This window comes from Bufo gargarizans, chromosome 2, assembly GCF_014858855.1.
Source record: "Bufo gargarizans isolate SCDJY-AF-19 chromosome 2, ASM1485885v1, whole genome shotgun sequence".
Lineage (NCBI taxonomy): Eukaryota > Metazoa > Chordata > Amphibia > Anura > Bufonidae > Bufo > Bufo gargarizans.
In genome coordinates this window covers 389,530,843-389,545,331 of record NC_058081.1, presented here as the reverse complement: position 1 = coordinate 389,545,331, position 14,489 = coordinate 389,530,843, and the positions used below count along the sequence as shown (strand labels likewise).

The 14,489-nt window shown below is 41.7% G+C and overlaps 1 protein-coding gene across 1 annotated transcript in view; it reads right to left on the bottom strand.

Moving 5' to 3' along the window:
* Window positions 1-14,489, bottom strand: part of F12 (coagulation factor XII) — a 97,686-nt gene that overhangs the window by 34,498 nt on the left and 48,699 nt on the right. The window contains exons 9-13 of the mRNA XM_044280802.1: window positions 13,836-13,933; window positions 12,044-12,347; window positions 4,439-4,575; window positions 1,141-1,281; window positions 898-1,046 (exon numbers count right to left, since the gene is read on the bottom strand). Of these exons, the coding sequence (XP_044136737.1) occupies window positions 898-1,046; window positions 1,141-1,281; window positions 4,439-4,575; window positions 12,044-12,347; window positions 13,836-13,933 (829 nt within the window). The remainder of the gene's footprint in view (window positions 1-897; window positions 1,047-1,140; window positions 1,282-4,438; window positions 4,576-12,043; window positions 12,348-13,835; window positions 13,934-14,489) is intronic.

Genomic DNA, 14,489 nt, shown 5'->3' with positions numbered 1-14,489 from the left:
ATTTTGGGGGGTATTACTATGTATTACAGAAGTAGAGAAACTGAAACTTTGAAATTTGCTAATTTTTCCCAATTTTTGGTAAATTAGGTATTTTTTTATGCAAAAAAATTATTATTTTTTACTTCATTTTACCAATGTCATGAAGTACAATATGTGATGAAAAAACAATCTCAGAATGGCCTGGATAAGTCAAAGTGTTTTAAAGGTATGAGCACTTAAAGTGACACTGGTCAGATTTGCAAAAAATGGCCAAGTCCTTAAGGTGAAATAGGGCTGAGTCCTTAAGGGGTTAAAGGTAAGTATCTTGAATAGAAGTATTTGGGCAGATTTATCTGATGTACTATCTGTCTGTCTATTTGTTTAGCATACATTGTGATGACTTTATATTTAGTAAGGTCCTGTGTCTTTTTTTGTACCACATATGAATATGTCTAAAATGTCTTCCTCATAGCAGGACAACCACAGTGCCACTCTAGCAATGACAGACACAACAGTAATTTCCACAATGTCCATAAAAATTGCCTGCCACAGTCCCCCCACTAATGCTGTCCACAGCTCCTTCACTGCTAGGCCCTGTGCCCTCATTAGTGCCACATGCTGCAGCCCCTCCACGATTAGTGTCAGCCACAACCCCCCATTTTTGTCAGCCACTGTGCCTCCCATAACTGACAGACACTGACAGTCATTGACAGCCACAATGCCACCAAAACAACAATGCTAGCAAAGCTCCCATAACAGTAAAAACTGATGCCCTTATTCTTTAACAGTACCAGCATGCCTAGTTTGCGATATTATTAAAATTATAATGTTCCTGAATCAAACATATTTTAAACCCCACATAAAAATTAATAACCTAGCTTTACCATAGACTAATGGAAAGATTATACTTTCACTCACCTGGCATGCGTCAACATTCCCTTCTAAGAAGCCGGCACACATCATTCCAGGTAAAATATTATTACCATGGACAATGGGAGACTGACATTCTGAATTAGGGATGATTGGCACATGTGCCTCCTGCAGAAAATATGCGTAATGATCTGCTCCTGCAGATACAAAAGAAGTCACAAGCTGAAACACATGCACGATTCTGTAAATTCATGATTTGATTTATGACCACCACATCAGTGATCTCCTTACCCTGGTACTGACGGCCCCAACCAATCACTTCACAATGTTGTGCACTTGTAGTACTTTTGTTGGTTGGTCGTAAACAGGCAGGCTGCACAAAATGTGAAAACCGAGCACAGGTACCTTTTATATCCTGTAATTTCACTAAAGCTGTAATAAAATAAAACATGCATCAGAATTGAAATCTTTATTCTATTAAAGGGGTTGTGCCAAGTTATAAACGTATCACTTATTAACAGAATAGAGAAAAAGTATCAGATCGGCCCCTTGCTCCTATATGACTGGACCGGTAGGTCACGCACATGTCCAGCCCCTCCATTCATTCTCTATGGCACTGCTGGAGATAGGCAAGTACAATGCTTTATTTCCAGCAATTCCTTCGAGATTGAATGGAGCAGAAGTGTCCATACATGACCTGCTGCTCCATAGATACAGAAGCACAGGTCCAGAGGATGGACCCCCACCAATCAGATACTTATCCCCAATCCTGTGGATAGGAGATATGTTTATGACTTGGTACAACCCATTTTTAACAATTTTTATCTAGCATAGAGGAGATCTTCATCTTAGTAGAGATTGTAATCATAAACCTTGCAATGGTTTTACTATAGCCACTGTCTGCAGTGCCAGTGCCTGAGCATTCAGAATGGCTGCTAGGGTATAAACTTAAAGGGTTGTCTGAAATAATTAAAAACTTACACAAGCCCTAAAATGCCTTAAAATAGAAAAGCATGTTATACTTACCTCTTTCTTCATTGCCATTCACTGCTGGAGAAAAGGGTGAGTATAAGAAGGATTCTTATTATGTCAAGTAATTTTAGCGCTTGTCCGAGATATTTAATTATTACTGACAACCCCTTTAATGGCCATCCATGTTCGCCGTGCTAGTACGAGATAAATGTACCTACTATGCAGACCACGCAATTATCTCAGGCTACAGGGATTGGGGGCTAGCTGCTCCCTGGTAACCAGGTTCCCCTGGCAGCAGCGACACTTTAAAGCATAGCTAAGTTTTGCATAGTGACTGGGCTTCTTTCTACAATTATAACTGTGCAGGAACAGGTCTTTTGGTTTTTTTTCCTAATGCCCCTTTTAGCCACATTATTCAGCTGCACAGCTAGGGGCATCTCCCTTCTGTGTAATCTGCCAGTACTGTACTGTTATGCCATTCTTTCTTTCTTAATTCTCACTATGCTTGTGCTCAGCTCCAAAGCTCACAGAACAGAAAAGAAAGGGATATCACAGATACACAAGATGCTCCTAAAATCTTTTAAAGCTGTGTAGAAGAAGTTCTTTTATCAGTTTCAGAGGCTCAGCTAGCTCCCCCCCCCCCCCCCCCCCCCCCCCCCCCATTTTCTGCCTTCTGTGTCTCTGTTACTAAGTTACTTGCCTGACAACAGGTTTGGTGGAAGTGAGACCCCTAGTGGCCATGACTTTACAGCCTTTGTCGGGTAGATGCAGACATATTTTCTAAATGTAGTGATTTAGAATTTTGCTAGTTACACCATTCTCTATTATATGAAATTGTGTGCAAGTAGTGACTCTTTAAGCTACTGCCGCATCCTCAGGACACAGATACAGGTGAATACAATGGTGAATCAAGTAGCCATCAGCTACCTGCTACACAATTTACTTTGCAACCAGTAGTGTGGCCTTAGCAGGCATGATGATGTGATGTCAGACAGGAGCAGATCTGCGGTGACAGATCGGGGAAATGTGGGCTAGGTGAGTATTCATTTTGGAGACACTAAAGAGACACGGTATTGTGTTAGGGGCACATAAAGGGGCACTATATTATGTTGGGGGCACATAAAGAGGCATTATTCTGTATTGGGGCCATAAAAGGACTCATCATATTAGTAGTGTTGTGGGCGGAGCTCCGCAGTGTTATGGGGCAGGGCTTAGTGGTGCTACAGAGTGGGGCATAGTGGTGAAACAGGGGTTCCGGGACATAACTTTGCTTAATTCCCCAGAAATACCAAATCTGCCCCTAGCTATTACACAAGTCAGATCTCAGCCACACAGTTTACTACTAATTGCTGTGGTTTTGTGGCAAGTACAGGTGAAGCACATAGTTATCCAATCCAGTGCTTCACCTTTGCAAAAGCAATAAACAGCATGCAGTTACAGCTCAGCTATAGAACCCTATGGCTAACATTATGAGAACACCTCTTCCAGTTATTGATTTCAGTTGTCTTAGCCACACCCACTGCATAAAATCAAGCACATAGCCATACAATCTCCATAGATAAGCAATAGTAGTAGTATGGGTTGTGCTAAGGAGCTCAGTGGGGTCATTTATCAAAACTGGTGCAAAGGAAAACCGGCTTAATTGCCCGTAGCAATTAATCTAATTCTACCTTTTATTTTTTTTTCAGATCTTCTTTGGAAAATGACAGTGACTTTAAATGTAGCACTATAAAAAAGAAAAGGGCTGCACACCATTATACATACAAACAATAGAGCTAAGAAATGGGGGTCATTCTAAATAAAAGTGGTACAATACCGACTATAAGTGAGTCAATGGAAGCTCTTAGCGCACATACTTGATCAAACGTGTGTCGGGCCCATCTACCAGACGTCAAGGTGGCTTCCGCAGATGGGTCCCTAGCACTAGTATACTGCTTCTCTTTGGACTTACCTAAGCCTACAATATTCAGGGCAGTGTAGGAACCAGCTGCATACGTACTCTGCTCAGAAGCCCCAGGTAGATGGGCATGTTCAGTCTAAAAGAGGCACTACCCTCAATTATTCTACAAAAAATTTAGACTAGAACGTTCAGAAATCACAGGTGCATAAACATGATTATAAAAAAGAAAATAGCTGCACACTGTTATATATACAAACAATAGAGCTAAGAAATGGGGGTCATTCTAAATAAAAGTGGTACAATACCGACTATAAGTGAGTCAATGGAAGCTCTTAGCGCACATATTTGATCAAACGTGTGTCGGGCCCATCTACCAGGCGTCAAGGTGGCTTCCGCATGGCGCTGAATATTGTAGGCTTAGGTAAGTCCAAAGAGAGGCAGTATAGTAGTGTTAGGGGCCTATCTGCGGAAGCCACCTTGACGCCTGGTAGATGGGCCCGACACATGTTTGATCAAATATGTGAGCTAAGAGCTTCCATTGACTCACTTATAGTTGGTATTGTATCACTTTTATTTAGAATGATCCCCATTTCTTAGCTCTATTGTTTGTATGTATAATGGTGTGCAGCCATTTTCTTTTTTTATAATCATGTTTGCTTCCTGGATATGCACCTGTGATTTTTAAATGTAGTACTGTCATAGGACGCCAGATCTTACCTATATCATGCTGGAATGTTTTCTCAGAATAAGCTTCATGAAGAATGTATTTCTGTACAGGGAACATGACAGTCCGCTGATCTGAAGTGTTAAACAGACTTTGTCCTAGCACCACTGTGATCACCTTCACACTTGGTCTGTAAAATGGCAGAAAACACTATATTAATATAAAGACAGTTATCAACAGTTTGGTACTGTGAACAACAAAGTCCACTTATGCAAATAAACTAAAATAAGGAGTTAGCGAAGAAAGGCTTTTACATACTGAGAATGGAGCAGGTCGCATGGGTATGATCATCTGTGTATATGGTCATTGTAATTACTGGGGGATACTGTATGGAACCTCCAAATATTCTCACAGTTAGGCCTCATGCACACGACCGCAGTTCGGGTCCGCATCCAAGCCGCAGTTTTTGCAGCTCGGGTGCAGACCCATTCACTTCAATGGGGCCGCAAAAGATGCGGACAGCACTCCGCGTGCTATAATACAATATATCAATCGGCAGTGCGGTTTGAAGTAGAGTAGCGGTGCACATGTCTCAGGGCCGGCGTCCCTTGTAGATAAGGAGAAAAGAGACCGTCACTCGCTTGTTTAGATAATCTTGCTGTGATTTATCGTTACATTCCAGTGACGCGTTTCGGCATATAATCTGCCTTTGTCAAACTGTGTCACTCCGTGTGCTGTCTGCATCCCTTGCTCCGTTCTGTGCCCCCCCCCCCCAAAAAAAAATATAGCATGTCCTATTCTTGTCCGTTTTGCAGACAAGAATAGGCATTTCTACAATGGGCTGCCTGTTCCGTTCCGCAAATTGCGGAAGCACACGGGCGGTTTCCCATTTTTTTGCGGACCGCAAAAAAGGGAACGGTCGTGTGCATGTAGCCTTAAACAGAGCGCTCAGCTCCCGCCTAGCATATAGTAGACTCACCAATAAAACTGATATTACCTGTCCGACTGCCACACCATATTGAATTGTAATTTTTAATACTTTAATAGTTAATAGTTCACTCTGACAAGTTTAAAACTCTTTGGGGGGAATGTTGGAGGGCATGGTAATGGTAGGGTGGGACCAGCAGATCCAGGTTATTTACCTTTTTTTACACCAGATTTCTGGCATAAAAGAAGACTGAAGTATACGTCAACTCTGAGCTGGCGTAAATTTCACTTTAGACGCATGGGCTTCTGGAAGATGCTCCTAATTTATAGCAATAAATTTGGTGCATCCTCCAGCAGCACAAGGGAATTCACAGACTGGCGTTAAACGCTGGTATATGAAAAATCGCCTCCCATAGAGTACTCTCCATGTATGATATAAAGCTGTTCATGTGAATGGGAGCAGTGCTGCAGTTACCAGGCACGGTCACATCTCAGTGTACCAAGCGGTGTTGCTCTAGAACCTGGTTCAGGCATACAGCAACTCCTGCAATCAGCTCATCAAGTTGTACACCCACCGATCTGATATTGATGACCTACCCTAAGATTAGGCCATCAATATTAATCTGGTTATGACCAAGTGCCGGTTGGTGCTGGGCTTTAATCTAGAGTGACGTACATGTACAGCATTGGATTAAACTCTAGCAAGAGCAGGTTGGGTCTCCAGCTGTCATTGACAGCCAGGGATCAGGAGAAGACAGAAATGGTTTACTACTGCTCAGGGGTGTCATTAGGTCAAAACATTCGGGGCTTGAGTTTGTTTTGTCCAGTTCCCCGAATGTTATGCTTGCCTGGTAGCATTTACAGGTAGTTTTTTTAATTTGGCTATTCCAGGACCCTTTAATATTGATTGGACCTGGGCACCACAGATCATCCCCCCACCCCCCTTGTACTTGTTCCACTGATCCGCTACTTGCAGGCTGCATGGGCATGAGTTCAGTCACTTCGGTGCACAATCCCGTCCTGCAGCGCGTGATCCCGCGAGACCCGCTGTGGGAGGTCACAGGTCTCACGGGATCACGTGCCGCAGGACGGGTTTGCACATCAAAGTGACTGAACTCATGGCCGTGCAGCCCGCAAGTAGCGGATCAGCGGAACAAGTACAAGGGGGGTGGGGGTATGATCTGTGGGGTTGCCCAGGGTCCACTCCTATCAATATTAAAGGGCCCAAGCAAAGATTTCTGTAGTGGTGAGGAAATGAAACATAACAGATATTGTAAAGTTACCTATTGTTGTATTATATAACTGCAGTCTGCAGTACTGCACTTCATTTGCATAAACCAGAACACCCTTTTAAGCATGCCTTTAATGTGCAATTTCAACACAGTGGGCTTGTGCCCCGGATGTTTTCAGACCCTAGCAACGCTCCTGCTACTGCTTCTGCCTCCTCCTTTCTTCTGAACCTAGTGCTCAATGAGCAATATCGCTCAATGGGCACTATGCAGTGAATAGAGGAAGCAGCTATGCCGTTTTTTCTATTGGATCTGCAGTACCTCGAAGCAGGGGATATCTGCAAATGGTTTGTTATTAAATGTTATGTCATGTATTGCCATGTTATGTATTACAACCAGAGAGGAAAGGTGAACTTGGACTCTGCATGGCTAATCATAGGAGTCAGTAAAGTAATCTGTGACTACAGCCATTCAGACCTTAAAACCGTTAAAACACCCTTCACAACTGGACATGTCCTGACCAGACGTGCCTTCAAACCCTGTATCCCGCAGTGGATATTACAGCTATTATTGCCAAGGTACTGTTGCTAGCCATAGATTCTACTGAGAGATACTTTAGCCAGATAGTATACAAAGAGGGCCATAACTTGCATTTTTTTTTCCTTAAAAGGGTTTTCCCAAATTTTAATACTGATGACCTATCTTCTGGATAGGTCATCAGTATCTGATTATGGGGGTCCAATACCCAGGAACCCCGCCGATCAGCTGTTTGAGAAGACAATGGCGCTCCTGTTAGCGCTGCTGTCTTCTCATAGCAAACCAAGCTACATACATTGTACGGCAGCTGTGATTGATATCACTCTCAGCCCCACTCACTTCAATAGGACTGAGCTGCAACTAGGCCATGGTGACCAATTAACGTGTTGTCACTGGCCTAGGAATGCCAGTGCCATCTCAAACAGCTGATCAGTGGGGGTCCAGAGTGTCAGACCCCTACCGATCAGATACTAATGACCTATCCAGAGGACAGGTCATCAGTATTAAAATCTTGGAAAATCCCTTTAATCCAAGCATCACTATCTGGGAAAGAATTGCACTGTGAATAGATAGAACTGTGTTTTGCTACAGTTGGATGTTCTACCCATTTTGCACTACAAAAGAGAGAGAGATTTATTATTCTGGCATGGTTTCCTTACTCCTACACCATATGCTGGCCATTGCACTCTTACACTTAATAGCACATGCACCCCAATTGCCACCAGGCCCCAGAAACAGGTTGTGCACCAAGTGAAGAAATAGTGCCACCTCCTTTTACTGTATGGCTCTAGGAAGCAGCAGTGAGAAGACAACCACTGTGATTGTCTGGGACAGCCACAACCACTACCACGCTCATCCTCTGCTTCGGTTGCTCCCGGGTCTCTGCAGATCTGACTATCATGTGATCGTCAGGTGCCTCAAGCAGAATAGAGCTGACCGGTCTGATCAGCTCTGCATGTGTACAATGCCCCACAGGGTCTTATAATGACCTCTTGGGGGAGATGCATATTATGTGCCAAAAATATATTTATAAAATTACGTTAAAAAATAATAATAAAATGCAAATGAAAAAAAATATTACCAACACAAAATAGGGAACCCATTTTAATGGCATATTTTGGTGTCAGTTTGCATATTTATATTTAAAGGACATAGAGTTACAACTGTTAAACCACCACATGCGCTAAATCACAAAAAAGTGTCTGGTTATTAAAGGGCTTGTCCGCTTTGTTTATATTAGGACAGCTCATCAATATCATAATGGTGGGGGGGACAACTCACCCCCACGATCAGCCGTTTGAAAAGAAACCAGGTGCTTTTACGAGCTGATATTGATTGATAGTTTATCAATATAAAGAAAGCCGACAACTGAAGCCATAGGCAAACATGGCGCGCGCTCGCACGTGCAGCGGCCGTAATGCCGACCACGGTAATTAAAGATTTTAGATGAAATGAGATCACAGCATCTAAAGGGTAAAAAACCTTGTGCTTCCGTGCTTCTTACTGGCATCCTATGCGGCCAATGTGGATGCCAGTAATCGGTTTTTATGTTGGCAGGCCAACATAAGAAATGAGCAATTGTCAGTAATAAATGGATTAAAAAAATCCATGATTTTTCAGAATTTAAAACAAAAAAATGGACTTTGTACTCTCAAATACAAGATTCAAAATCATTACAAAAATGTAAAAAAAAAATATATAAACTATTTAAAAAATATAAAAGTTTAAGTTATACCCCTTTTCCATATAATAAAAAAACGAAAACGCCTGCACTATAAAAATATGTTTCCAATACGGCGAATGGCGTAACGGAAAAAAGGGTCAAAATGGCCAATTTGCAGTGGCTTCTTTTTTCTAAAGAATAGGGCCACCAAAGTGAAGAAAAGCAAGCTATGCATTCTTAGCAGGCTCCCCATTCATCGTTATCCATAAATAGCAGAGCGAGCGCACTAAGCTGTTTTCCTAAGTCCCATAGCAGTGAATGGAGAGTGCACCGCTCATGCTTAGCCACCGCTCTGTTCATCGCTATTGGTATTGCTAGAAATAGCCAAGCCAGCCATAGATGTAAAAGGAGGGAGGCCGCACATGCGCAGCTGCTCTTCGTTTCCTTCTGGAGCCCGGACATAGGGGTGGGTCCCAGAGGTGGTCTTCCACAATTATTTTTTTTATTAAACAGGACATGTGAATACAGCATAAAAGGAAGCATGTCATCATTTCATATCCTAGTGATAGAGCTACCGTAAATTAAACCTGTAATAACCATTTTTTTTGTTTCGTTTTTTTCGTTTTTGCCTCTCCTATGGAGCTGCAACTTTTTAATTTTTTTTAATGAATTGGTTGTATAAGGCACAGTTTTTTGCAGGAGAAATTGCATTTCTGGTGCTGTTTGAAAGTATACATACATACATACAGTACTTTGATATTTAAAAAAGCTATTTTTAACATAGCTTTTTTACTTGTTTTTTTACATTGCTTTATTGTTTACATTGTACATAATTCATGCTGAATAACCTGTAAAATGAGTTTTTCAGGTTATGTCGGTCATGGGGTTAGGTATCGTGAAGTTATGTTTCGCTTGTACACTCAATTTTAGTATTGTAAAATATTCTATTATTTTTGTTAGCTTTTTTTATTTGAAAATTAAATTTTTTTAAATCCCATAAAAAAATTACTGTCTTACAAAATTATTTTATACTTAATGTATTAGGATACTCCCATATGCTATTATGTTCTTTGTCTCTATGGCACGGGGTGCGGTTAGGGCAGGCATGGGATTCAGCCAGTTCCGTCAGGTTTTCTAGATCCGGTTGTTAAAATTACAGCCGGATCGGAGAACCGTGTTACCGGCTGAACCACGATACAGTGCTCTGGCTGCGGCAGCAGGAGATGAGCGCTTCCATTCCATAGTTTAGCTCCTTAGGCTTTTTAAAAGTTGGGTGGTATGTGTGTGTAGTGTATATATGGTGTATTTACATATGTGTACCATGTATATGGTGCATTTATGTGCGTTACATATACAGTGCCTTGCAAAAGTATTCACCCCTTGACTTTTTTTGTATTTTGTTACATTATAGCCTTAAGTTCAATGTTTTGTTATTCAGAATTTTTTTGTGATGGATCAGAACACAATAGTCTAAGTTGGTGAAGTGAAATGAGAAAAATATATAAATAAAACTATTGTTTAGAAATAGAAAACAGAAAATTGGCATGTGCATATGTATTCACCCCCAGTTACCTGGTTGCACCAGAAATGATGTCCACCTGTGTGCAATCTAAGTGTCACATGATCTGTTATTACATATACACACCTTTTTTTGAAAGGCCCCAGAGGCTACAACACCAAAGCAAGAGGCATCACTAACCAAACACTGCCATGAAGACCAAGGAACTCTCCAAACAAGTAAGGGACAATATTTGTTGAGAAGTACAAGTCAGGGCTAGATTATAAAAGAAAGTGGCCAGAAGAAAGCCATTACTTTTAGCTAAAAACAAAAAGGCACATGGTGAGTTTGCGAAAAGGCATGTGGGAGACTCCCAAAATGTATGGAGGAAGGTGCTCTGGTCTGATGAGACTAAAATTGAACTTTTCGGCCATCTAAGAAAACGCTATGTCTGGCGCAAACCCAACACATGACATCACCCAAAGAACACCATCTCCACAGTGAAACATGGTGGTGGCAGCATCATGCTGTGAGGATGTTTTTCAGCAGCCAGGACTGGGAAACTGGTCAGAGTTGAGGGAAAGATGGATGGTGCTAAATACAGGGATATTCTTGAGAAAAACCTGTCCCACTCTGTGCGTGATTTGAGGCTGAGACGGAGGTTTTCCTTCCAGCAGGACAATGACCCCAAACACACTGCTAAAGCAACACTTGAGTGGGTTAAGGGGAAACATGTAAATGTGTTGGAATGGCCTAGTCAAAGCCCAGATCTCAATCCAATAGAAATTCTGTGGTCAGACTTAAAGATTGCTGTTCACAAGCACAAACCATCCAACTTGAAGGAGCTGGAGCAGTTTTGCAAGGAGGCATGGGCAAAAATCCCAGTGGTAAGATGTGGCAAGCTCATAGAGACTTATCCAAAGCGACTTGGAGCTGTGATTGCCGCAAAAGGTGGCTCTACAAAGTATTGACTTTAGGGGACTGAATAGTTATGCACATTGACCTTTTCAGTTATTTTGTCTATTTGTTATTTGCTTCACAATAAAAAAAACAAACAAACATCTTCAAAGTTGTGGGCATGTTCTGTAAATTAAATGATGCAAATCCTCAAACAATCCATGTTACTTCCAGGTTGTGAGGCACCAAAACCCGAAAAAAGTCAAGGGGGTGAATACTTTTGCAAGGCACTGTATATGGTGTATCTATATGTAAATATGTGTCGTGAGGCCGTGTGTCCGCCGTGGAGTAGGGAACCTGTTATTAAATATTTTAATCTCACCCCCTGGTTTAGGGCAACACTAGTGTGACCCAACAGCTGGATTACTGTATTTACAGTTCTGGGGTCCTTTATATATCCCCACGGCTGACTACAGAGGGCTTACCTAGCCTCTGATCAGATCACTGCGACCCAATTAGAGGTTGAAATCCCCTTTGATTATGCTGTGGTCGTAGTTGATATTGGAGCTACCTCCAATCCTGGCTGTGGAGCAAAAGGCGGCTTTGAGAACAGGAGCTATTAGTTACTGTTCGTACGGCAGGAGTGCTTACAGAAGCGCTCAGCTCCCTCCAATGACCAGAAAAACTGTGAGTGGTCATTAAGTGGTTAAGGTTATGATAAATTTTCATAAGGTCTGATGGAGTTTGTAAAAATATGGCCCCACTGAGCATCATTTTCTTTAATTATACTTTAGAACAACAGTCCATGCATCTCAAGCTATCTTGTTTGTGTCATTTAAGAATGAAACTGCAAGAACTATGTAGTTTTCAGCAAAGTGGCTGAATGTACAGATGTTTGAAAACTTACCTACGATCTAAACAGTGAGCTGCGGTTAACACCCAGCAGGAGGAGATGACAGTCCCACCACAAAAGCTATCCCCGATATACAAAGCTGCCATATAAGGGTGAGATGCCGGGAGTGCAACCAATCCACCTACAATACGTGGCGTCATAGATGGACTTTTCCGAAATGTTAATCCACAGTCTGCAGGTATGTCCCTTGTTGGATCCTTATGAACTTCTGTAGTGGCAGGACTATCAGGGGTAGTGACAGTTGGCACAAACTGTGTTGTAGGCTTGGGATCATGGGTTTGAGGAGGTGAATTAGTAGCTGTGAAGACAAAACCATGTCATCATCTGGTGAAGAGACACGCCAGCCTGTTGGAAGTGAGCTGCAGTATTAAAATGAACTTTTTTAACTTTTTGTAAGATATCCTTTCCATTTTGTCTAGGTGAACTTCAGACTGGAATGCAGTTGTCATTATGATATATATTTTTTTCATTTCTATGCACAGATTGTGGATAATTGCGTCATTATTTATTAAAGGTGTTTTTAAGACTCCTGATATTGATGAACTATCCTCAGAATAGGTGATTAATATAGGACTGCTGAGGGTCCAACACCCCGCACCCCACTGATCAGCTGTTCCCTGCATCCTCCGATGCTGGAACTAACACTGTGAATGCAACAGGAAACACAGCTCCGCTCAAAGTGTAGTGGCCGTGTGGGGTTACTGCAGCTCAGCGCCCACTGAAGTGGCACAGTCACTACACTTTGAACAGAGCTGTGTTTCCTGGTCCATTCACAGAGCCTTTCCAGCGCCGGAGGTTGCAGGCAACAGTTGACCGGTGGGGGTACAGTGTGTCGGACAAACACCAAATCGTATATTAATCACCTATCCTGAGATTAGGTCATCAATAACAAGAGCCTGGAAAACCCCTTTAATGATATCCTAGTTCCATATGGCCTTTAGGGCTCCTTTGTCATACATTGTACAACTGTTTGTACAAATATTAAACATTTTAGATTTTGTTCAAAAGTATTTTATTAGACCTACAAAACCATTCAATTTCCCATACACAGCTATCTAAAGTTTATGTGTGTGTCCAACTCTCCCATAATGGCAGATGTCGGAGGAGAATAAAGATCAAGCATTTTGGATTTTATGTATTAGTGTTTAATTATAGACAAGTGTCACTAGAGGGTGCTGTTAGTTAAATAGTAACACCTGGTAAGGATTAACAACATATGGCCATCCAATTCAGCCTATTATCCTGCAATGTTGATTGCTATAAATAATCAAATAATAAATAATAATGATATAAAGTGCAAGTGCGATAATAATATCCAGCAATATTGAATAGTAATAATAGATATTATAGGTATAAATACTGCATTCTATGGAGACCCTGACTGGAAGTGCTATCAAATAAGCATCTGAAGCATCAGAAGACCAGAAACATTTTTGTTTAAAAATTATCCTTTACTTTGAACATCCGTTGTGCTCATTTTGCATCCGTTTGTCTGTTCTATAAGAAGTCCGTAATTTTGGACGGAAGAAAAATTCCTCCTCGCAAGACTCCCATCCAAAATAACGGTGGAACTGACACAAATGGATGCAAAATGAGCACAATGGATGCTGAAAAGAAAGGATCTGTTTTTTGCTTTTTTATTTTTCTGCTCTTTCCATCTTTCTGACGAAAGAAGTTTTCTTCTGATATATATATATATATATATATATATATATATATATTATTACATTTTGGTATTTATTTTATGATTAACTGAGAATTTTTAGGTTTCATTTATCCCACGTACCTGATATCTGCTGGCATTGTGGAATAAGGCAATGTTCCCAGGTCACGCTTTCATTCTTCATTGTGAAACACCAGGGTTGTGTATCTCCATCTGGATTCCTGAGGATTCAGAACATATCAGGCTTTTAGAAGAGGATTTATGTCTCTATCTGACTGTCTACACATTTGTACTATCCTGGTTACTGGAATAACAGGGAGTGCCTGACTAAAGATGTCATACTGTCCATTTTACCTGGATAATTTAAAGGGGTTTTGCGAGACTTTACTATTGATAATGTATCCTCAGGATAAGTCACCAATATGTGATCAGGAAAGGGGGGTGTCTGACATCCAGGATCTCCGGCGATCAGATGTTTGAAAAGGCGTTGGAGCTCCTGGGAGTGCCTCAGTCTTCTCTCTGCTCCCCAAGCACAGCGCCGTCCATTTGATGGTGGCTGTGCTTGGTATCACACCAAAGCCCCATTCACTTCTGCACCTAGGCTATGTGACCAATGAACGTGACATCGCATGGCCTAGGAAAGCTGCAAGAAGGCCGTGGTGCTACTGCGAGTGCCGCTGCCTTCTCAAACAGCTGATCGGGAGGGTCCTGGGTGTTGGACTCAGTAACTGTGCCTGGTAAACAATATGTGCTTTCTTTTGTAATATTCCTGGTTTT